The sequence below is a fragment of the Silene latifolia genome, chromosome 3 (genome assembly GCF_048544455.1).
Source record: "Silene latifolia isolate original U9 population chromosome 3, ASM4854445v1, whole genome shotgun sequence".
NCBI classification, from domain to species: Eukaryota; Viridiplantae; Streptophyta; class Magnoliopsida; order Caryophyllales; family Caryophyllaceae; genus Silene; species Silene latifolia.
The window spans coordinates 135,925,838-135,950,243 of record NC_133528.1 but is presented as its reverse complement, the minus strand read 5'-3'; the positions used below and the strand labels follow the sequence as shown (position 1 = coordinate 135,950,243).

Below are 24,406 nucleotides of genomic sequence, written 5' to 3'. Positions count from 1 at the left end.
CCCTACCACCATGCTGCTCCTCCCCGCCGTCAAACCTACTGACGCCGACCTCCTCTCTCGCCGACAAACACCCTGTCTCACCCCCACCGGCGCACCTAGTTCACGGGCGAAAGAAGTGGGTGCTAAATTCTCCAACCGAACAATCTGACGCCCGTACACCACCACTTCACACCACCGACAATCTCCCCGTCCTCCCCGTACGCAGCCTTGCCGTTCCAACCACCATCATACCGTCATTGTTTTTTTTTTTTTTAAATATATTCAAGGTTATTAGTTTTGATTTAATCGTATCATTGAGTTAATCCTAATTAATATTTTTGTGCCCAATTGATAAATTTTCTTTTAATTAAAAGCAACAACATGGTTTTTTTCCTCACAAAGTAACGTATGATGGTTAGGGTAGAGATTTTTATGATATGGATGAATATTTTTTTAAGATATAATATTATATTTAATTATAGTAAATATAATTATTAATTAAGATATCAAATCAAATTTTTCCTCATATTTTTATAATTTTTCCTTCCAATGATGAAATTTTTTTCCCTCCAAACTTTTCATAATTTTCCCATATAACAACTAATAGATTCCTCCACATGTCGAATTTTTATTGGTGGTGTATAGAAGATTCTATACACCAAGTGTAACCGTAGCATCTTCCGATATACGTGGAGACTAGGTGAAATAGGAACTTCGACATTTTCCCAATAAAGTAAGTGATCACATTTTGTTCAATCCAAAGTTGATAGGTTATCCATCCACGTAACCTTTGACTTAATTTGCCAATGATCGGATAATCATGATAACAAAAGTCCAATTTCAGACACTTTCAGTAATTAAAAATACATACTTTGGTCAACCCTTCCAAAATTAGAGGAATAACAACTTGACATCTTAACCTCCCCAACTATATCTACTACATCTTCATCTTCTCCTACATTGTTCTGATCGAAAAAAAAAAACAGGCAAAAATGTCGAAAAAAACAGGGTCATTTATTGGTTCCATAGATCAAGGTACAACAAGCACACGATTTATTATTTATAATCAAGCTGCCAAACCCATTGGATCTCATCAAGTTGAATTCACCCAGTTTTACCCAGTTGCAGGGTATATATTTTTTTTCTCTTTTGTTGTTGTTTTCTGTTATGCGCGCCATGTGTTTGATGAAATGTCTGTGAGAAAATTTACCTGGGTATTGGTAAATTCTGGGTTTGATTTTGTGGGTTTTTTGTGCTGATTAATTTGCTATCTGGGTTTTTTGTATGGTGGATTGTGCATGATCTGATGGAGATATTTGGAGAGTGTAATTCTATTGTTTGTTAAATTGTATGTGAGAAATTTGATTTGAGTATTGGTAAATTTTAGGTTTGATTTTATGGGTTTTTTGTGCTGATTTATTAACCATGTGGGTTTTTCGAAAGGCGGGTTGAGCATGATCTTAGGGAAGATAATGGAGGGTGTACTACCATCCGTTGTTAAAATGTTGGAAAATTTTGATTGAATATTTGTAAATCCTGTTGTGATTTTGTGGGTTTCTTGTGCTAATTAATTAGCCATGTCGTTTTTTTGAAAGGTGGGTCGAGAGTGTAGTAATACCTTCTGTTTGTTTTAATGTCTGAGAAATTTGATTGGGTATTGGTAAATCCTAGGTGTGATTTTGTGGGATTTTTGTGCAGATTAATTAACCATTTGATTTTTTTTTGTAAAGGTGGGTTGAGCATGATCCAACGGAGATATTGGAGAGTGTAAGGATTTGTATTGCGAAAGCAATCGATAAGGCCACTGCAGGAGGACATAATATTGATAGCGGGTTGAAGGCTATTGGGATCACCAATCAGAGAGAGACAACTGTAGTTTGGAGCAAATCTACAGGACTTCCTCTTTACAAAGCTATTGTTTGGATGGATGCTCGTACCAGTTCCATTTGCAGGTTTTATATAAGATTTATATCATACTTCTTATATGTGGTTGATATGTATATCAGTCTATGATACGGTGACTGTGTTTCTTTTCCCTTTGTAAAAGCTGCATGCATTTTCAGAAAAAAGGGAAACAAAAAACCCATGCTGTGTTTTCGGAAAAGGAAAAAGACTTGGTAAACTGAAAATGTTGATCGTAGATCATAAAATTTGTAATTATGAGGTAGAGTTAATTGACTGAATTTTTGAACCATATATTAAAAGATTAAAATGTGTTCTGTGGTTCTCTAACTCACTTAGTAGTATGAACTAGTATCCAACGTGGGCATGTATCGAACTTCACTGAGTCAAGTAAGGAGTAACATTGATCGTGTTTTGTGGCAATCAGTAGTTGTAACTAAAATTTGATCACTCTTTGGTAAAGGTGTACTCCTTCGTGTCAATGCTCATTTTGCGCTTGAAAATTGCTATCAAAGAATTGTAGATGTTTGTAATGATTTGATTTCTACCTCTCCTACTTCAGAAGTTTTTAATGGGGCGCCTTTCATTTATATCTCTTCATTCCAGTTGGCCTATTTTTACATCTAAACGTCCGAGGATGTTTGCTGTGGTTAATTCTGCTGTAGTATCTGAAATTTTGACGGCTGGAATTCCGTAGCCTTCTACTGTTTGATAAAAAGGAAATTGATTCATTTTTGGTGATTTCTGGTATCTATGGTAGCAAATTAGTTGTGTCGCATTTTAATATGCTAATAAAGATGATAGTTTACCTAAATAGTTTATGCAATGTATTTTCAGTTAAGGAATACTTTTTTGACAATGTTGCTGGTCTCTATCTGCAGGAGACTTGAGAAGGATTTGCCAGGTGGGCGTACTCATTTTGAGCCTTCGTGTGGTTTGCCAATTAGCACTTATTTCAGTGCAACAAAGTTGTTGTGGCTGATGGAGAACGTGGAAGAAGTAAAACAAGCCGTGGAAAAAGGCGATGCTCTTTTTGGAACAGTAGATACGTGGCTGATATGGAATTTGACTGGTGGAATTAAAGGTGGTTTACATGTGACTGATGTGTCAAATGCATCTAGGACTATGTTAATGAATCTAAAGACTCTTGCCTGGGATGAGGAGACGTTGAAGACTCTTAAAATCCCTCCTCAGCTTTTGCCAAAAATTGTAAGCAATTCTGAGGTTATCGGAACTGTTGCTACTGGCTGGCCAGTCCCAGGAATTCCAATCGCGGGGTGTTTGGGTGATCAACACGCTGCAATGGTGGGACAGGCTTGTAGAAAGGGGGAGGCAAAGAGCACATATGGAACTGGTGCCTTCATACTCTTAAATACAGGTCCAGAGGTAGTTCATTCAAAGCATGGACTATTAACTACAATGGCTTTTAAACTTGGGCCTTCGGCACCAACAAACTACGCACTAGAGGGCTCAATAGCTATTGCAGGAGCTTCTGTTCAGTGGCTCAGGGATGGTCTAGGTATTATAAAAAGTTCTAGCGAAATTGAAGGGCTGGCATCACGAGTTGATTCAACTGGTGGTGTGTATTTTGTGCCAGCGTTTAACGGCCTGTTTGCACCCTGGTGGCGTGATGATGCACGTGGCGTTTGTATTGGCATCACAAGGTTTACCAATAAGTCACACATTTGTAGGGCTGTGCTTGAGAGTATGTGTTTCCAGGTGAAGGATGTTCTGGATTCTATGCACAAGGATGCAGGCGAAAAAGGTGAGGTCAGAAATGCCAATGGGGAATTCGTGCTCAGGGTAGATGGTGGTGCTACCGTTAACAATCTTTTAATGCAGATTCAGGTTATTCTATATCTTTTTCACCTAATTTGTGTTATCTCAATTTTCAGTTGTACTCGCAAACATTTCAAAGCCATAATAAAAATTTGGTAGAAACTGAATAGCAGTTTTGTCGAGATATTCTTCAAGAAATCAAATCAGTTGTTTGATTTTGCTAGAAAAAAGTGCAGAAAATGTATGCTTGAATAGCATTTATCTTATGTGGATTAATCATTTCCCTGAAAAAAGTATTCCACCATACCAAACAAACTCTAAATCCTACTTTAGTTTTTGTTCTAATTTATGATTTGAATTTCTTTTGCTATGTCATGTGTTTGGTATCTGCCAGATGATTTTTTTCTCATCAATTTTATCTTCGCTATTGTCAGGCTGATTTGCTAGGAAGCCCAGTGGTGAGACCTGCCGATATTGAGACGACAGCTCTTGGAGCAGCATATGCTGCGGGTTTAGCTGTTGGGGTTTGGACTGAAGATCAGATTTTTGCTACTGAAGAAAAAGCAAAATCTGCACGGATCTTCTGTGCAACATTGGATGAGGACGTGAGGAAGAAGAAAGTGGCATCCTGGTGCAAAGCAGTCACTAAATCTTTTGACTTGGCTGATCTTTCTCTGTGACCTGTGAATCACCTGGTTATCTCTGCACTTTCTAATACTCCCCCTGGTGTTTTTTTGTCCTTCCCAATTGACTTTTTGACGTCAAAATTTTGAACTTCGACCGTAAAATGTTAAAATAAGGTCGAAGTGATATCTTGGAGATTTCGGTAAGTCAAATGGGAAGAACAAAAGAAAAAGCAGAGGGGTAGCTTATATTTAGCAGTATTTTATCCAATAACACAGGCATTGTCATTGCTTGGTCCTTTTATGTAAATTTTAGCGAAAACTGGCATGCACCTGACCCTCTTTACCCCTACCTTAGGTAGAAGCCGGTAATAGGATAATATTTTTTTTTTCCATATTGTCTGCCGTTGCTTCGGTTGGCTCATATCTAAAGCGTTGTTTATATATCAATTCTTTCTATGTTGTATACTCATTTCCGTTTGATTAATATAAAAGTGATCACTATTTTATATTGGATCCAATTCTTGAATTCTGTTTGATTAATATGAAAGTGATCGCTATTTAGCAGTCTTGCATCACCTGCGCCCTGATTTGCTACCTTAGATAATATAGCAGATGATCATTATGCATTATTGCAGGTTTAGTTTTCCAAACTTCTTTCACAGTACTTGTCTGTCACTCATCAGTTTCGGATTTCTTTCTCTCAAGTCCTTCAATCTACCCGTTCCCGATTATTTTTATCATTTGCACATGTTTTTGGATTAATGTCTAGCTATTGGTTTTATCGCGCTATGATGAAAGTATCTTGAAGAAGATTACCACGGAAAAAGGGTTTGATATCTTGAAGGGGAAATATACCAATTACTGTTGTTGTTCAGTGCCCAATTTCTGTAGTTTTTACCACAGAAAAATGGTTTGTTGTCTAGCTTCTGCTTTTGGCTAGACAATAATTATTAGGGTTCATACTTCATACCTACTTTTAAAGTTTTTCAAATAAAAGTTCCTAAAACCATTTTTTTACTAGAACACAATAACAGGTCTTTCACACGACTGTTTAACTTAGAACGGTCTTAAACGAGAATTTGTAAAAACTCTAAACTTGAAGTAACTGTTGAACAGCACTGGAAATTTGACTGTATAATTAGTAGAAACAGTGGTGATGAAATGTCGCAGTAAAACATAATATACAAAACTGTGATGATGTCTTGATTATTACAAAAATGAAACAAGTACATTATCTGAGTTTATTTTCACCCCCTTGCACTTTTACGTCCATGGTAAAAACTACAAAAGAGATCAAAAGCAAAGGTAGGTAAGCAAATATACTCTCCAGTTACTGAATGTAAATGCTAACAACTGAATGTGGATTCTTGATCTATGTTGCTTGGACACATTCACTTTGGCCATGCGTCGTGTGTCCGACACTCCAACCTTCTGATACAAAGCCGAGACTAAAATTCAGTCTAGAAACATCAAACTTTTTCAGCAAATGGCCGCGTCGAGTCTGACACTTGCAGCCAAGTCAAAGTAACATAGGTCTTGATCAAAATGCTCTTCCTTTTGTTGTTCTTTTACTGACCTGTGGTAAATTATTTGATGAACACAATACATGACCTCTTTTCAAGTGCAGACAGGTTGTTGCTGAGTGTATATGTTCCCAACATCATCTCCTATATGCTGTCGGTTTCTCCTCCTTTTTGATACGACAACAAATCCTTCTCCGTCTCCAACTTTGTCAACATGTTTAGTGCCTGATCTCTCATCATCATTTGACCTTACGAATCCATTTGTTTTCTCTTCGTTCCCATGAGAAATCTTGATAATTGCACTGTCATTTGCAATTGCTTCAGAAGCATTCTGCCATTGTCCTGATCGCTTCCCAGTCCTGCCCGACTGGTCTGAATGTTCTGAACTGTTCTTTTGCACTGACTTGACAATGAAGCTAAGTAGAATTTGCCTAGCTAGCTCTGCCTTTTCTGCCTCAGAAGTACTTCTCTTTGACCTATCATGGTCTTTTACCGCTTCATTACCTGCATCATTTACGGTAATGACTGATGTATTTGTGTCAGGCACTAATTTCTGGGGTACAAACTCAGGAGCATCAGGGTTCATGACTTTAGGTACTTGCTTCAAATGCAAGAAATGGTTGGTTTTGTAATACAAAGGTGACCTTGGCCCACACGGCACTCTAGCAGAAATCGGAGGGAACTCGACTGGCTCCAGTAACATGCCTTGGCTCACTCTTACATCGTAAAAGCTGCTTAAAGGCTGGAATATGACCGTGGGTTCAAAAGGTGGGGCCGCTGCTGAGAGCTTCGACCCTTTAATTTCCGATGGCTTTTCCTGATTTTCAGAAGGCGGCATTTCCTCACTTTCAAGGTTGGTATTTTCCACTAAAGGAACTGAACTCTCTGAAACATTATTAGCTTCTTCACTACCATTGGAATTGCATTCCACGTCGTTGCTTTTTCCTTCTTGATGACCTTCAGAAGGCTCAGTAATTTTCATCTGGGTTTCTTCTGCAATACTTCTTGTTTCAACTTTCTGTTGTGTAGGCTTCAGAATAGTTCCTGGTGGAGACATGGCCACTTCTTTGTAAGTAATTGATTTCGAAGCCATATAAGACATCTTTCTCGGTTGAACACTGGGTTCGATATGAAAGGTCTGAGCTCTTGATTTCTTTGGAGGAGAAGAGCTCTTCAAGCTGATATTAAGGGTTAGATTTGACTCCCTAGGGGCGCTTCCTGAAACACGACCGTTTTCTTTTGCAAAGCTAGAACTCTTAACCTTGACCTTGAGATGATTAGGCCGTCTCTTTTGAAAATTTCGGTCATTATTAGCATTTGCAGAACGCACTTTCGTGCTGGCTTCTTGCCAACCCTCATCTGAGCTTGTATCATCAACTACCCCAATCACAACCTGCTCACCAACAGTAACAACACCGTCATTTGATTCTACACGAGTCGATTTTGGTCCATTGCTTTTGGTAGTTGTTTCTTCTAAAACGACACCATTAGACATTTCATGATCTTGATCAGGTGCTGAACCGTTGGCCACATTATCCTGCCTCGGGCTTGGTGAATCTTCGATGACCTGCGATGCCTAGAATAGAACATGAAACTGAGAAAAAGGAATAGTAAATTGAAATATGGAGGAAAAAAAGGAATGAAATGAGTCTGACTCGTTTTGCAGGAATTATGATTTTGGTAGTGTTCGACAAAAAAGTTCATATTAAGAATAGTGTAAACTACTCTTGCTACAGACTGAAGTACGGTAAATAAAAATATAAAATAACAAACGGAAAAAAATAAAACAAAAAAAATCGAGGGGGTACCTTTGGACGCCTATGTTTCTTCTGAGCATCTCCTGCCTTTGGATCCTGATTGGAACTGATGTAGTCAAGGAGATCTGATACACTGAGATAACAGAGTGAGATCAGTCGCTTTCTTCGCTTTTCTGATGTACTTTTTTATTTTTGTTGATTTACTATCTTTCACCTATGTATTCTTAGCAAGCTTCTCCAACAGGTCGTTCAGACACTCTGTAATGGATTATTTGAGAATACACGCTCTACACGAAGTAAGGTTGCATAGGTTCGACCTCATGTGCCCCGCCATAAGCGGAAATTTTTGAGGGACCAGGTAATGTTTTTTTGTTTTTTAAGTATGATGCCGATAACCAATGTCAATACACATTCTTCCCTTAATGTACTTTTATTTTCATTAATGTTAATACAGAATTCTACATTGCTACGTAAAGGATTGTCACGGTTGCAGGTTTTACTCCATGATTATCTTACATAACCATAGTCCATAGCAGTAAGTCGAAAATAAATCCAGTTCAGTAATTCTAAATACGGAGTACAAGTTATGCTAGACATTTGAGTACCTAAGATGCCCTTTACTAGCAATTGATGCATCCGGCTTTGGTGTTCCCGTTCTTGCTAATTCTTGTTGCTCTATCACTTTTGATTCAAAATACTCAAGCCATGCTGCTGCATCCTGCACAAACAACTTCAGGGTATCAGCCTATCTGCGTTCAACACAGGGTCAAGACTGTATAAATCTAGTCCATATTACCCCCGTCATAGGCTTGAGTGTTTGATGCACCGGGGTATTGTTAGGAGCAATAATCGGATAATGGATGTGTGACTATTTACCTGTGTTCTTAGGTCATCTGGCCCGAGCTTGGCCTGAAGAATCCTGAGTGTTGTTTGCTCGTGCTGTACGCTGAGGGAATACGCCTCCATCAGTGACAATGCTATTGCTATGGCATGATAACTTGCAGCAGTCTGTAGAAGAAGACAATGTCACAACACTCGTCTTGATCCAAATCAATACACAACCATAGACAAATGGCAAATATAAAGTCCTATGAAAACAGTGAGAAAGAAGAGGGTATAAAGACCTGAATATGATCTGCTCCTAACAATCTCTTGTTGCATTTCAAAGCTTCATGTAGATAACGTAGAGCAAGGTTTACATTGCCCATTCCCTCTTCCATCATCGCTACATTAATGTAAGTTGCAGCGCTGTTTGGATGCGACAGTCCACAGGTGAAATGAAGGAGAAATAAAGCCCGGTTGACATACCTGTAAAAAAGTACAGTGAAATCAGTTATGTCAGGAAATCAGAAAAGAACATTAAGGATTACCTTTGAAAATAAACTTACTTCAATGCCAGTTCGATCTGCTGGAGACGATAGTAGAACACTGAAAGATCCCCATAACTCTTCATAGTGTCTGGATGATCAGGCCCCAGTTCCCTTTCATTAATATCAAGTGCCTTTTGCTGATATATGGTAGCCTGTAGATCCAAAAATATTGATTTAACCGTATCAGGACACACGGTTATTTGTAGTTATGCATGAGTAAGTAATTGAGTATATGATACCTGATTGAAATCTCCTGTGTGATATAAAACAACAGCAAGAAGACTATAAGCACCAGCAGTCGTTCGATGATAAGGGCCGCAAACAGCTATGATCTTTGCCAAAGCCTTCATATTAATCAAATTTTGATTTAGGAAATTAAAACACATCCTTAGGAAAAAAAAAAAAAAAAAACTATAGATGAGCCAAAACAAAGGAGGTAGAAACACATACTTTTGTTCCATAATTAACAGCATCTTCTAACTTCCCTTTGTCGAGTGCTACCTTAGACGATTCCAGTAGTGTCCGACCGTCTGCAGATGAGCATACTACATGCTGCAGGGGATGAATTAAAGCATTGGGGGAGAATCAGTTAAACAATAATGGAAGTTAAAGGCTCAAAGGGTCATCCAGATCACGGAAACAATCTCTTTGCGTTTTTTCAGTAAAAAAGAGTTGTAAATCCTAAAGGAAGCAGGATTTTACCTTGCAAACAGGTACCATGCTAATAATATCATCCTTCTTAAAAGGGTTAGGGTTATCCAAATCATAGTCTCTTGGAACCAACTCAAAACCGACCTGCAGAAAACATTGCGTCAAAGCTGAGCTTTGAAGAAGGAAGTAACGGCCATAAAGAAGGTAAATCAAACAACGTGTTTTAAAGGTACCTTATGGCAAATTCCTCGTAGAACAGTTAACTTTCTCAAGTGAATAAACTCATCATTGAGCTCCCACCCAAACCTCTTCATGAGAAAGGCCTTAAGCCACCGTGATTTGAGCTCATAGTCTTCACTTTTCGTTGTTGAACAGGACTCAAATAGAATGTTTAACGACGATGATATCACTGCTGGCACTTGTAGTATGTCATCCACAGAAGCAACTGAAGCTTTGACAACATACTTGAATGCCCGAGTGACCATCTCATGGACACAGAGAGATTGTATGTGAGGGAGCTTTTCTGCTAACTCAACCTAGAACACATGGCAAAATGAGGAATGTCGGTAAGATCATCTTAAAGCATTTATGTGAACTCTTTTACTATGAACATGCCGGTCTCTGGAGAATATTTTGAAAAAACTGTATTATGTAATTTATCAGGAACAGCGTAGAAGTCACAGATAAAGGACAAATGGTAAAGAATCCTTACCACACGACCCAAAGAACGCATCTTCAGTCCTCTGAGATGCATGAAGTCCGTCAAAGTACGTCCCTCAACAGGCGAAAGTTCTAGTGATGCAAAATCAGATACCTGTGTACAATAGCATTTGTCTCTGTCAGAATCAGGAAAAATGTGAGCCCAAGTCAAATGACATGAAAAGAGATAATACTTAATAGATACCAGTTTCGGTAGAGCAACTTCTTCATAATAGCTTTGTACCATTGTCTTAAGCTCATCAACAGTCTGTGACAAAAAGAATAATGGCATTAAGAAAAAAAAATCCAAGAAAACATACTCCGGCTATATAATAAGACATTTACGGTCCAATCATAGAGGTTAAGGGACCTTTAGGTGAAGGCCTGTTCCTGTTTCCTTCAAGCGTAAGAAGGCGTCTTCTGAAAGTAGCTTTTCCAACTCTACTACTGTAGCCTCTTCTGTAACTTCAATTTCTTTACTCAATCCATCATTAGGTTCAACACCAGAAACTTCAGAATCATTCTCTTCTTTTGCATCTAAGGATGATTTCTTCCCTCTTTTTTTTAGTGACTTGAATTCCTTTCCCAAACCTTTAACTGATAATTCATCGTTACTCTTTTTCCCAACTTCCTGGGGACTTTTATCATCATTTTCTTTCTTCTGCAAATCCTGTATCCAACAGGAAGCTAGTTCCCATCTGATCGCTGATTTACTGTCAACTGGTTTCTCCTCTTGCAGTTTAGTTAAGCTGTCATTAAGTATTCTGATGACCTGACCTCTTGAATCTTCCAGTCTATCCACATCCATTGGAGATGCACTTTCTCCAGAAAGTTCAGCATTCGGCGCCTTATGTAATAGACGGCGTAAACTGAACACAAATGCAAAATAAACCATGTCACAACTCACAAGTAAGCATTGTCTAAGCAAATTACATTACATTGCTTATGAACTTCGACAAAATTTAAACCTGTAAACGTTGAGGGCATTAGCTCCGCCATCAGGCTGATCTTCAACGTCAATATCATGAAGGTGAAGATTTTTCCTGACATCGCCAACTACTCTGACAGTCGCAGTATGACCACAGTACTTTATAGTAACTGAGCCAAATGAAGACACATCCTGCAAAACAGATCACAACACAATTTCAGACTCAACTCGAATACAGATCTGTTGATGATTACCGGTAAAAAAAAATAAGGAACTGTACAAGTGAACGTACGCGCACTGTCACATTTTCATCAGCAGTCAATCCTTTGAGCAAATTCCTTTGAAGAACATCCCTATCAGTTGTTTCAGGGACATCAGACGAGCTAAACTTTATCAAATTAGCGTCAGCTGGATCCCGTTGAACCACAATGGACAAGTCTCCCATACGGCTTTCATGAGAAACTGAATCTTTTTTTAGGGTGTTTGCTGCTACCAATTGTTGAATGGTTTTTACAGCCTTAAAAATTGACACATCAATGAATAAACTGTGGAGCAAAAACGCCTTCCTGTCACGCACGACTCTTTCTTCCTCGGTCTTGCAAGGCAATTGGGCCAATACTGCAAACTCAGTTGCCCATGGTCGAAGATCATGCTTACCATCTCGTCCATGACCTCCACCATTACCACCCCAGTTCTCATCCTCAGTTGGTAACGGAGGGAAATTTGAAGGGTTCTCGGCTATAGATGGAGGGGTCAGCCAGCAATTTGCGCGGAATCCATATGGAAGATTGCCAAACTGAAATCGGAAGCATTTTTTAACTATCACTATAGGAAAATGAATACTTCGTAAACAAGGAATGATATCCTGCAAGAGTTATTACCTTGTTGTGCTCAATAAAAGCTTTGATTAAGGCGTCATAAGCCTGCACAGTCAAAATACTTATGTAAGACCGCCTCAGACGAATATGTGATTTATTTATGATAATATAAGGAGTAGAAAGAAACAAAGTACGGACATTGGCGAAAGCTTGACTTTGCTGATGAAGAAGATCCACAAGGGAATGACTCTGCAACAACTGCTTACCCAATGTGTAGAATCCTTTCCTTGATGCAACCACTTGTATTATTTTCCCTTTGCATATCTTGACCTACAATTAACTGTCATACTTAGCAAACTACTCCAATACTATTTATATGGTTGCGAGCATAATGTTCCTCATAACGAATAAAAAAGGCCGACAAATGATTAGGATAGAGGAAGGCCCTGTTCTTTTGGACTGAAAATGTCTGAACTGAACTGAACTTAATAGAGCTGAGCTGAACTGAACTTATCTGAACTGAACTTATTAGAACTGAAATTAAGTCCAAAAGAACAGGGCCGAAGTATTAGCGAGTAATGATAAAAGTGTTAAATAAACAACTAGCAGGGATTGCAGTTGCACCTGCAGTTCAAAGTAGTCGCCTTCGCGCTTATCTTCAACCTTTCGTTCACATCTCTTAATTCCTGTATGTCACCATTCATTTCAAATCAAAAAAATGAAATGTGTACGTATTCATTTACAATAGGCGGGTAGCATTCTAACACGGAAAACAAAAAAAGACGGGACGTACCTAAAACGGGTGGAGTAAGGTTGGAAAAAGAAAAGAAATCATAAAAATCAGAAATTCTCGGAGTCGGATGGAGGGCTTCCATGTCATTTTCCCCCGATATTATCGATTTCAAAGGAGGCCCATTTGGTGTACGTGGGCCGGTATTTGTCGTATTATGGGCCTTAGACTTTTTGGACCGTTGATCTCCAGAAGTGGGCCTATGGCCTTTGGGCTTACTGAACCAAGTTGTACATGCTACAATGTCCAACAACCTCCTCACGTGGCCCACCGCTTCAGCTTCATTTTCGTACTCAACTGCCCAAATAAACGCGTATTAATTAATTAACACCTTTTAAATATTTAAGATTTTGTTTAGTTATTACAGTATTTATTTATGATACTTACGTCATCTATACAACTCTCATTTTCTCATTTATTACATCATGAATCATCAATGGGAACTCGAAAGCTTGTCATTCAAAGACTGTGTGGCTCATATATTTTGAATATGAATATATTATATATATGATGATATGATAATGATACCGCAAATTAGCGGCGGTCCTCGCAATATAGAATTTGAAATTTATGTAAAAAAGTTTCGCGATGAACTAAAATTATATGAGAAAATTTGAAAAATTTAACTAAAAATTCAAAAGAAGAAATTTACGAAGAGTTAAGAGAGCAACTGTCCTCACTAGACTATTTTTTAGTTATCTGATATTTCCTCTGTTCCGAACATTTATTTATCTTTTTCATTTATGGATGTCTCATTTATTTATTTACCTTTTTATATTAGGAATATTTTTAATGGATAATTTAATCATTGACATAATCTATTTGTTCACTTATCACTCAATAACACCACCCACAAATAATTTCTTCCTTTTTCTTGGTCTTTGTAGCAAAACAAAAGGTTCGTTGCTTGCATCGAATTTCAGGTAACGCTTATATATGTATTTGTATATTGTACAATTACTATTGACTCAATTTTTAAATGAGTAAAGATTAAGAATTGGATATTCTTGACAATAAAGGGTTTTAAGTCTTTAAAATAAAGGCTAAAATTGGTGTTGTCTTTAGTTATTTCCTCAAGAAACAAAAATGATTCGAAGCAATATTTGGTATCACTTTTTTATGTATAAAAAAAGCAAGAAGACCAACAAGTTTGGACATTAATTCATCAAAGCACTAAAAGGCAAAATACTTGTTGGAAGGACGAATCAATTAATATGCACTATTAACGTAATAACCTAATTATAATATGAAACACGTTTTCAAGTACGGTAGTGAGAACAAGGGCGCATAAAGGTTGCACCCTCTTTTGTTGGTGATTATTTTTATAAAATAAATACTCTACTAATTAGTGTGTGGATTCTCATACATTTGATTTTGACAATACAACTTACTTCTTACAATAATAAATTAATTACGTATAAAAGAGTTTGTGAGGTATGACTATAACTCATTCGTTATCTAAGTAAAAAAAAAAATGAGATATTATAATCGAGTCATGACTGCACCTAATTCGTTATCGAAGTCAGAAAAAATTTAAAATGAGATATTATGAGTCATGACTGCAATTGATTCGTTATCAGAGTCAAAAAAAACTTTAAAACGAGAAGCTATATATGATTGACAGTCAAATGTAAATTACGATCGATCAAATCAATAATAAATACTCAGTACATGATTAATTTATATATTTATATTGTGAGTTTTTCTTTAAACTTATTTTGTAAACATCATAAGAATTACTTATTTTAAAAAAAAAAACAGGTATAAAACTCGTGAAATTAGTAAACACCTATCATCCTTTATCATGGAAATTTGAAGCATTTTCTTCCCAACAATTAAAGCTACACACAATACTATTGACTTGAACTTTTGAAGTACCTAACGAGGAGTACATAACCGCTATCTTTGATATACATCGGATAAACCCAGGTATAGTTCTTTCTTTCTTTGTTTAACCTTCTTGTTAGTGTATTATGTACACTGAACACAATTATGAATAACCAAATGCAAATCTTAGAACCCAATTATATTACGACACATTAATCGTACATATTAGTAAAAATATCACCAACACTTACTATAAACATAAATAATCCCAATTTCCCACATGTGATTTAACATAATTTCAAAGCACTCATATTTAGACTTAGAAATTGTCAAACTAGTGTACCAAAAATCGACTTATTATAACTCTTCCGATAATTTAAGTTAATGTCAACATCAGAATCGTCTTATATAAGACTTACTTAGCAGAAACAGATTAACAAATTTCGCAAATATTCATCAACTTACCCTCAACCATCTTCATTACACATGGTTTCAAAGTAGTAATCTCTAATTTTTCATTCAATCCATTCTCTCTTGCCTGAAACAAACAATCACATTTAAATTAAATTGGAATTTTAATTATTCCATTAATCATAATTTTTTTTAAAAAAAAAATGGAAAAAATAAATAAATAAATATAAATAGAGATTAATAAAAAGAATCAGACTAACCTCGTGTGACAAAGAGTAGTTGGTGATATGACAGGTCTCTACATTTGAGGCAAGTAATCTTCTTACATCTAATATCTTATCAGTTGAAATACCCTTCATATGAATTTACAAATATTAGATATATACTCCATATAAATACATTTACACAACAACATCAAAGCGTTAAATCCCAAAATGATCTGGGGTCGGCTGATATAAATGTCAATAATTTTGAGATGGTTCTATTGTTGTTATTGTCAATAATAAAAATGTGTAAATAATAATAAGAATTATGAATTCATAATATCATACTTTGAGAATAACTTGAGAGTCATATGGTGTGATGACTGTTATGTCAATTACACTTGGCACAACTGCAACAAATTTAACAAACAAACAAAATTAATCAATTAATACGTTTGTTCAATATATGTGAGGAACGGGAGCGAACGGATGGAGTATACATTAAAAATGGATTAAGAAAACATACTTTTTTCTTCCTTCTTCTTCTTCTCTGACTTGGGTTTGTGCCCTTTACTCCTTCCTGATTTTGGTGCCATTTAATTTACAAGATTTTTTTTTTTTTTAAGATTTTTGTATTGGGTTTTATGTTGTTTTTGTGTTTTTGATAAGGAAAAATTTGAAGAAAAAAGGGAGAATTTAGAGGCTAAAAAATGAAGGAAGAAGGAAGAAAAAAGAAGAGATAAAAGGATAGGGGGGAGGGTAGGATTTGGGTTTTAGTAAGGGAGAGATAGAGTTATGTTTAAGAGGATTTGTAACAAATGCTAGCCTCTCCTTCTTGCTTGACTATATTACATGTATATATATGTGATTGTGTGAAATATGTGAATGTGAGTGAGTGAGATACATGTGAATGTGTCATTGTCTTATTGTTTCTTCCCATTTTTATTTAAATTGATATTGTAGAATTCGGTTATGTTGATTTACACTATGTGTATGTATTTGATACAAGAAAAATATGCGGGTTTGAATAGTTGTTAACATAAGACACTTTGATGGAAATAATTGGAATCATCATTATATCATCATCGTTGATCATTGAGTATAATAATTGAGGAGTAATGATCTAGGTCGTTTCATACGTTTATAGTTATTTTATGTTAACTTTATTTTTAAAGTTTTGTCTTAAATTTAGTAGAGAACGAATTCAATTGTTCGTAAGTGTTCCCTCGCAAATTCATATGTGAAGCCAATAATATTTTTTTTCAGTTTTTAAAACGAGTTAGTCAATATGAATTGTTCATATTATAATTAAATGTAAGGTATTATGTTCAACTCATATACTTGTTTTTCCAAGATTATTGGAGTAGTATTTTGAATTGAACTCTTAGATTTTTTATTTTCATTTTAGGTTATTTAACTTTTTTAGAATATTATCAATAAACAATCTCATGTGATTGTTCACTATTCTGTAAATCGAATTGTGGTTAGTAAAAGTTAATACAATTGGTCTCCCTTGTGACGGGTTACCATTTGTGGCGGATATTTTGTGAGTTAAAATGGTAACAAAATGGGTTAGTGGAGAAAGGGGACCACATGAATAGTGTTGCAGAGAGAGAAAAAGTGGGTACTTTGTGAGGTAAAATGGTATCCGTCACTCAGGAGTGACGGATATTGATGGTCACAAATGAGATTTTGTGAAGTTAATATGAAATATCAATTTGATTTCTCTCCAAATATGAGCAATGATACAAAAAAAATAAATAAGAAAAGAAAAAAATCAAACAAAAACTACTACCATATCTAGGAACTCAGAATCTATTATGAGATGGACTGCGCGGGATTTAGCATGTCCCTATAGAAAACTTTGGATAAATAATTTCGCAAAGAATATTAAAATGGGTCAAATTATAAATGGGTCACTAACGGTAAAACAAAAATATATAGTTGTTTTTTTCGGCTTAAAAAAGCTTAATTGAATTGAATTTAATGAAGCTGAACTGAATTGAACTAAAAGTTAATTTGTGAAGAGATGAACTGAACTAAACTAAACTGAATTGAACTGAATAAAGCAGAGAACTGAACTGAAACAAACTGAAATTAAGTTCATAAGAAGATAGCCCAAATAAGAAATAAGGTGTGATTTGACTAAAAGAAACAAGAAGGTATTAGGGGACAGGGGTATCTTAGAATAATGCTATGAATGAATACATTCTGTCGAAATATAGATAACTATTCTCTATTTGTATTGCATTCTGGAATGTTGGATGTAAAATTTTGTGGAGGAAATTCTATTATGTCCCAGCTTCTACTTTATATAATTTTTTAAATTGAAGTTTAAACCGTTGTGAAAATAACCACAGATACTCGTGTAAGATGGTCTCATGATGAAATTATTGTAAGATCAGCCCAGAAAGTCGGAAACTAAGTAATCTTTTTGTTTTAGTGAGAATATCAGTAGATATGGATGAGATTACTTATGAAAAAAACATCATCAATAATTGGAGTATATAAGAGAAATAATTACCAATTGAACAGTAGATCGAACCTTCGTTTCGTTCATGAATTCCACGAGGTTAACAACATTACAAATTTACAATAAAAATTTACAGATTCAATAAATTTTGTGCACAATATCATGAGTTCAACACTTCAACTTTGATCGATAATGAGTCTCTGACTTTTTCACCGGAAAGGGAAAAAGTCGGAAAGCTAGAAAAACCATTCATTGTCTGGCTTCGTAGATACTGCAAGAAGCAGAACACTCGAGGGCCGAGGCAACTGGAAGTTGGAACCATGGTAATATTTTGGCTTGGTTGATTGCTGAGACATTAAGGAACAAACAATCTACTATGAATACAGTGATAAATCAGGCAAAAGCGATCCTATAGTGAAAGTTTTTGCTGAAGATTGTACTTCTTCTATTAGTACAAAAGGGATTTACAATGGAGTGTCCGACACTTCGACTTGTGCCATGTACTTCTGATGTACATCTGATGTAGGAGAATTGTAGTAACATAGCATTGATCTTCAGAAGAATACTCGTAGTGCCTCGACAACTTTTTCCGGCCTGTAGTTAAGAGAGTTTATCAAATAATTCAAATGTCATTATAGACGTTTCTATGAATGCTAAATAGAACAACTTACCAATCCTCCTGTGGCATATGACCAGCTCCTTCTATTAACTTAAGTTTGACAGCTGAAGGATTACTCTTCTTAAATTCTTCTGCTACTGATTGCGGAAGATATTTGTCTGAAATACCCCATGCCACAAGTGTAGGTCTATCCCAGCTGTTATTATTACGACACAACATAGCTACTGAAATTTAATGCTAATGTAGTGAGAGATACATAGATGCTAGATTGCATCATGAATAGTCAATGAAACATTAGAAAGATAAGACAAGGAGTCAAGGACGATGTGTATCATGCGGAATGATTGTAACAGCCTTCCCCGGGTTTCAGTTTGCACAAATCAGTATTCAAATACATAAATCTTCAGACAAATTTCTATTACATGCTCCAACAATATTACCCAAGTCCCTACATACGTAGATGTCTTTCCCACGTTGAGAATGCAAATATGTGATATTAAACAACAATAAGAACAAATTTACCACAGTGCTTCGAGCGCTCCCGCAAATAACAATATGTGGGGGATGTCGTCGGATGTAAGCACTATTACTCGTGTAACACAGGGACTGTTTCCATATGACGGCATCAATTTATTGCAACTTCAAAATTTTAGAAATAAAATAAATAAAAACAGCCATTTTGCTTTATTGCATAATCCAAAACCAAAGCATAATCCCATAACTATAGCTTTAGAAAAAGCAATGATCTTTCTAAACACTTACTTGTAATGCCCTTTTGTCAGAAAATGCTCCTCAAGCTTATGATTCATTATTCTGAACTTGTGTTAATCAGACTCTTCTACGAGGTGTCGTGTCAGACACAGCAATTTTGGGCAAACTTTTCACTTTTTTGGTCTAAATTGAAGCATCGAAGTGTCGTGTCGGTGTCGGGCCGACACGTGTCGGACACGCGAAACGGCACCCAAATGAAGTGTCGGAGTAACATATTAACTTTTAACAATGTGGGAAAATATGTTTTGGATATGGCAATAGTTCTACCTTCACATAGTGATCACGATGTCGTGTTGCACCCTTGATTTGATATCGTCGTATTGGTAGCAGAATCTTAGTATCTAGGTCTCCTAAGAAGTATGTAACATGCCAAAATGCCAAATATGTGTATCCATGCATTAATTAGAGCGAATAACACAGTTAGAAGAAATCTCTCAGCTAAATTATGAACTTATTTTTACCTTCCGGATGCAAAACCAGTAGCAATTTGGGTCGATACCTCTTTGAAGTTAATTCTTCTTGCAGCCTCCAGCAAGGCTGAAATGCCAACATCCCAAAAAATTTAGTAACAGTGAAGCACAAACAGCCAAAGTCAAGAAACTTAGCAAACTGTGCTTGTATGAAAATTCTCTCTCATGAACCAGGCACATAACTGGAATTTTAACATAAACGGCATGAAAATCATATCAAATTAAAGCAGAAAACAAACCAAATCCAGGTCCACTGCTTGACAGATATGGCAACCGATATACATCAGCCTTTTCCAGCTTCAACACGTAGCTGTATGTAACAATAAATATAATCGAAGACATAAGATGTGATGCAAACAGAAGGCAAACATCTGTAGAGTGGCAAATTGTGGGGTTAGGGGAGGTCAGATGTACACAGCCTCACCCTTGTGTTAGCAACACAGAGGCTGTTTCCGAATTTATCTTCATTATCAGTATTTAAAGTAATTTTCTTTGTATACCAATAAAGTAAGTTGTATTCATCGGGTTGAAAGGAAACATTTTGAACAGTTACACGCTCGTAACTGTTGAGACCGAATTTACCCCAGCTGTGAATATAATAGTTCTTCATTGATAGGAACAAGTGGCTGAGTCCAAGACTGAATTATTATCAGTGAACTAAACATTCATGGAGAAATGATCTGGGTACATACGCGCTACCGGCTTCAATAAAGCGTTCAGCCATGACAGCATTCTGGCTTGTAAATTCACCCAAGAGAGGTATTCTGCAAAAGAAATACTTGGAAGGTCATTGCAAAGCTTATAAGATTGGAAGAACATAGAATAGAAACCCTGCAAGGGAGAAGCCTTATGGCAGTATGCACATAAATAACTAATTTCTTTTGCGTTGAAGATAAAAGCATCATGAAGCATATAACATTAGGAGCAGATCTCAACCTTAGTTGTTGGAATAGTCCGGGCACTGGAGATGAAGCTGTCAATGGACTGTTCATTATAACAAGTTTTGATATCCTGCTCGGGTTTTTTAATGCCCAGGTCAATCCATAGGAACCCACTAGATAACCCTACAGTTAGAATAGAAAGTAATGAAGTGCATAAACTCAAAACAACAGTTCTAGCATCTTTTACTTCCTCGGCACAAAGACAAGATGAAGTACAATATAACATTTGCCCAATATGCCTTAAAAGGGTACAGGTACAAGGGGGTCAGATTTCTGGATGACCCATAATGAAAATTGCATCACAAGCAATATCCATTGGCTGTCTGCCACGTCGTAGTAAAAATAAGCTCAGCCACTTTAGTGAGGCATTTTGCTATATTCCATCATACTCCAAAGTCAAAGAATAACAAGACTTAACTCTGCTGGAAACGAAACTAAAAAGAAGGCAAAAGGGGGAAAAATCTCATACAAAGTGACATACTAGACTAACTGGAGTAAAGAACACTGCTCACACCTGGACTACCAGAAGAAAAGGCGCTTTTACTCCAAGTACGTCTAGTAATTTATCAAGCTCGTCATGAAACTCCTTTTCTGTCACATCAGGTTTCTTAGTGCATCAGGTTTAGTATCTGCAGAAGTATATAATTGTTAATTCATAAAGAGAACCTTGAGAAGAACACAAACCTGTGTAGTCAAAACCAAATTTTGGGTACGGCTTATCACTGAACCCAAAGCCTATCCAATCAGGTGCAATGCAATGATATCCGGAATCTGACATCTATTAAGAGTACCATAATGAAGTTTGGACACAAGATCACGAGAATAAGCCGTTCCAATCAACCTATCTAAACTCGACTTTTGATTGAATTTTCTTAGGTGATGAAAATGAGAATGAGAAATACATGGAAGATCTAAAGACGACCCGATTCTATTAAGGTTAAGTTGTTAATTTGGAAACTAGTGCTGATTTCCACTACTAGTTCATGGGCTCTAGCTTCCAGTTTTTCATTGGCAGATTTTAATTAGTGTGCTAACACAGTAGCGGTATGCCAGAGCAATACTTACAATCAATGTTAGTAAGCATACAAGAAAACGGGTTAAAACATAGAACCACGTTGGTGCCTGACATTCTTTTTGTAAAAAGTCGCATCACTAACCTGTGACATAACATTTCTATAGCTATAGGATTGAGTTGGTGCTCCATGCAGGAAAACAATGGTTCCACGTCTACTATCTGGTGAACCTGCACCAAACACATAAATTGAAAAAAAGTGAATTACACCAAGGAAAGATGTTCTCCCCAACCAATTAAACTTGATTGTCTGCATTGATTACAATGATTTCTGAGGTGGTTTCAAACATCACCATTTTTCTGAAAAATCTTAAAAGTACAGTTGTTAAAAGTGTGTTCAAATATTCATTAACTGAAAATAGGACACCAAAAATTTTCCACTAATTTGCTAGAGTCAAGAGAAGTCTTAATCCGAACATTAGGTAAATCTCCTCCCAATCCTGGCCAAAAGTACTTCCTCTATCACAATAATATTCGGTAAGCCCTATTTGACTTATTGGCAGGATTTTGAACAAAGAAGCTCAATCAATGACTGACAAGCTGACATTGAGTGAGTACCAAGTACTGTACATCTTTATTCGGGGAATTAACATTCATCTAAAAGATCTGCATAGTGTACATGTTTTGTAAGCATTAGTCGAAAGAAAGAAGACGATTCTTACCTGTTTCTCTAACAAACCACACCAAGTCCCCAGATTTAATATAGCGGCCAAATTCCTTTCCCTTGTCTTCTATCCTCTGCAAACAAAACCAGCAAATTAGAAAGTATGCTCATAACTACTCCCCTTGTTCGCGTGAATTCACTACACTTCTATTATGACAATTCATATAGAAGACTAATGTACTACTCCCTCCATTCCACTTTTATCGCCCCCTTTCCATTCTCGAATGATTGAAAGAAAAGTGTTTTGGATTAAAATGACATCTCTACCGCTTGAAATAAAGAAAATGGGAACTAGCAACCCGGAATACTAGAGGTTCACTGAATTTCCTAACTAAAACTTAGGAATTGGGACGATTAATTTAGGATATATAAGAGAATGAAAAGGGGACATTAAAATGGAATCAAGAGCAGCTAAAGAAACGAAGTTTACCTAACGTTAGATGAATCAATATCAGTATGAAATTTACGAAAAAAATCAGTCTGGAGTGAAAATGCACTCAATTGAATTGTCTAACTTCTCAATTCAACCTTCGAGAAATCACCGATCAAAATTATACACCTTTAATCACAGTCTACAACAGTCAAATCGTGCTTAATTTCAAAAATTAGGTCAAATTAACAGTAAAAAACAATCAATTGGTAAACTGTAAGACGTTTTTACACAAAGAATTAGGAAATAGTACTAACATAAAGCATTTGGCCGACATTGCCGTCTTCAGCAGGAGATTCAGGCAGCTGAATTGCACTCCGACTAGACGGATTATCCGTAACAAATCCAAAAGGATTAAACCCGGGCGTAGCATCATCGTCACCATCACTGCCAGTATCGCCGGCGAAGATTCTAGTAGACGGCGATTTTCTAGGGTTACGATAATGGCGGGAGGAATTAGTGAAGTGAGAAATATTTGGGGAAAAATTGAATGGAGTAAAAAGAGAGAAAGAAGTAGTAGCCATTAATTAATTAGGGTTTGGTGAAGAAAGAGAGAGAAAGAGAAAGAAAGAAAGGGCGGGGATTTGATTTGGCCGTTATTAACGACCACTAGTCTCTTAACGGCTTTACTTCATAGGGGCCCCACCCACATAGCATCACAATATGGGATGAGAATGAGAGGATGTGGTTCGTGGTCCATAGTTTTTCGGTTACTCCCCAACTTTTTTTACATAATTTATTTTCGCAATAAATTCTTTATTTATTTTTAAAAAAAATATAGTTGGTCTTGCTTGTGATGGGCACTATCCGTCACAAACTCAAGACGAATAGTACCTTTCTCACAATAAGGCAAGTGGGGGCAAATGAAGCACCCCATAAATAGTGTCACTTATTTTATTTTGAGTGTTGTATTTATCTATTTACCTTTACCTTTTATACAGATGTAATTTCCGTGCATTTTATGCACGGTTTTGTTAGATGACAATATTAGAGACTATAACGATTAATTTACTTGCTTTATTTGTAATTGAATGATAAAATCTATATGATTATTAGAATTAAGTTACTTTATTTTAAAATTTAGTTTGGAACTAATATCCCTAAACATTTTATTAGTAAAAATAGAATTTTAAAAAGAGGATTAGAGTGAGATCAATTATTGTGAGTGTGGGTCATTTATTAGAAGGTGAATACTGAATACATAGGCGGGAAACTTAAGTGGAAAAGTTTAGAGTTGTGTTATTCTTTTAGTATATAGGGGATTAACAATGTCACTAAAACAAGGAGTTTAAAAATACTACGATGGCGTCGTTGCTTTATCTTTATTTCGTCTATAATTCAGCAATCCCAAAGTTTCTTTTTTATCCCAAAGTTTAAAAATAAAACAATAAGGAAAAAAGACTTTTTTTGTACTTTTCAAACTTTTTAAAAAAAAATTATGAAAAAGGTTTGTGACACCTATTCATCTCGTACTACCCCTTCGATACAGAATCTAATCTAATGAGAATATAAAATAGGGAAAAAATTCTCATATCGAATTCAAATACCTAGCGACAAACAAGAAATAATTTTTCTCGAAATATGGACAAATGGCAGTTTAACTCCGAAAGAAGCACTTTATGAAGCCTCCCGGAATTTAATTGATTTATTGATTCCTTTTCTACATTCGGAAGAAGAAAATTTACATTTAGCGGGCAATTCAA

At 36.2% G+C, this 24,406-nt stretch overlaps 3 protein-coding genes and 1 long non-coding RNA gene across 6 annotated transcripts; 2 read left to right on the top strand and 2 right to left on the bottom strand.

Annotated features, from left to right (window-relative positions):
• The first annotated feature begins 714 nt into the window (after nucleotides 1-714).
• LOC141648106 (glycerol kinase-like) lies at nucleotides 715-4,799 on the top strand. Its single transcript, XM_074456573.1, has 4 exons — nucleotides 715-1,108; nucleotides 1,710-1,931; nucleotides 2,763-3,729; nucleotides 4,095-4,799. Exons 1-4 carry the CDS (start codon nucleotides 972-974, stop codon nucleotides 4,338-4,340), a joined length of 1,572 nt encoding a protein of 523 aa, XP_074312674.1. The 5' UTR covers nucleotides 715-971; the 3' UTR covers nucleotides 4,341-4,799.
• A 669-nt stretch (nucleotides 4,800-5,468) lies between these two features.
• Nucleotides 5,469-16,447, bottom strand: LOC141648105 (protein REDUCED CHLOROPLAST COVERAGE 3-like). 2 transcript variants are annotated; one of them, XM_074456572.1, is made up of 23 exons: nucleotides 15,790-16,447; nucleotides 15,612-15,673; nucleotides 15,321-15,413; nucleotides 15,115-15,187; nucleotides 12,826-13,119; nucleotides 12,657-12,718; nucleotides 12,231-12,362; nucleotides 12,096-12,137; nucleotides 11,507-12,010; nucleotides 11,255-11,406; nucleotides 10,657-11,155; nucleotides 10,492-10,554; nucleotides 10,300-10,401; nucleotides 9,821-10,123; nucleotides 9,639-9,731; nucleotides 9,387-9,488; nucleotides 9,176-9,280; nucleotides 8,955-9,088; nucleotides 8,691-8,874; nucleotides 8,443-8,574; nucleotides 8,172-8,284; nucleotides 7,618-7,699; nucleotides 5,469-7,385 (listed from the first exon to the last, which is right to left on the bottom strand). In XM_074456572.1, the coding sequence occupies exons 1-23, from the start codon at nucleotides 15,857-15,859 to the stop codon at nucleotides 5,904-5,906; spliced, it is 4,878 nt and encodes a 1,625-aa protein (XP_074312673.1). In that variant the 5' UTR covers nucleotides 15,860-16,447; the 3' UTR covers nucleotides 5,469-5,903. The 2 variants fall into 2 exon arrangements, with proteins under 2 accessions (XP_074312673.1, XP_074312672.1); XM_074456571.1 differs by having other exon boundaries at nucleotides 8,172-8,296; nucleotides 15,790-16,180.
• On the top strand, nucleotides 10,047-10,393 carry LOC141648107 (uncharacterized). Its single transcript, XR_012545933.1, has 2 exons — nucleotides 10,047-10,153; nucleotides 10,251-10,393. It is a non-coding gene; the product is annotated as an uncharacterized LOC141648107 (long non-coding RNA).
• A 1,336-nt stretch (nucleotides 16,448-17,783) lies between the features above and the next one.
• On the bottom strand, nucleotides 17,784-23,310 carry LOC141648104 (uncharacterized). Of its 2 annotated transcripts, XM_074456569.1 has the most exons (12): nucleotides 22,961-23,310; nucleotides 22,272-22,347; nucleotides 21,695-21,780; nucleotides 21,222-21,315; nucleotides 21,052-21,128; nucleotides 20,533-20,660; nucleotides 20,289-20,360; nucleotides 19,836-19,906; nucleotides 19,588-19,663; nucleotides 18,408-18,551; nucleotides 18,205-18,330; nucleotides 17,784-18,083 (listed from the first exon to the last, which is right to left on the bottom strand). In XM_074456569.1, the coding sequence occupies exons 1-11, from the start codon at nucleotides 23,225-23,227 to the stop codon at nucleotides 18,291-18,293; spliced, it is 1,131 nt and encodes a 376-aa protein (XP_074312670.1). In that variant the 5' UTR covers nucleotides 23,228-23,310; the 3' UTR covers nucleotides 17,784-18,083; nucleotides 18,205-18,290. The 2 variants fall into 2 exon arrangements, with proteins under 2 accessions (XP_074312670.1, XP_074312671.1); XM_074456570.1 differs by lacking the exons at nucleotides 17,784-18,083; nucleotides 18,205-18,330; nucleotides 18,408-18,551 and adding an exon at nucleotides 19,379-19,476.
• Nucleotides 23,311-24,406: the final 1,096 nt, after the last annotated feature.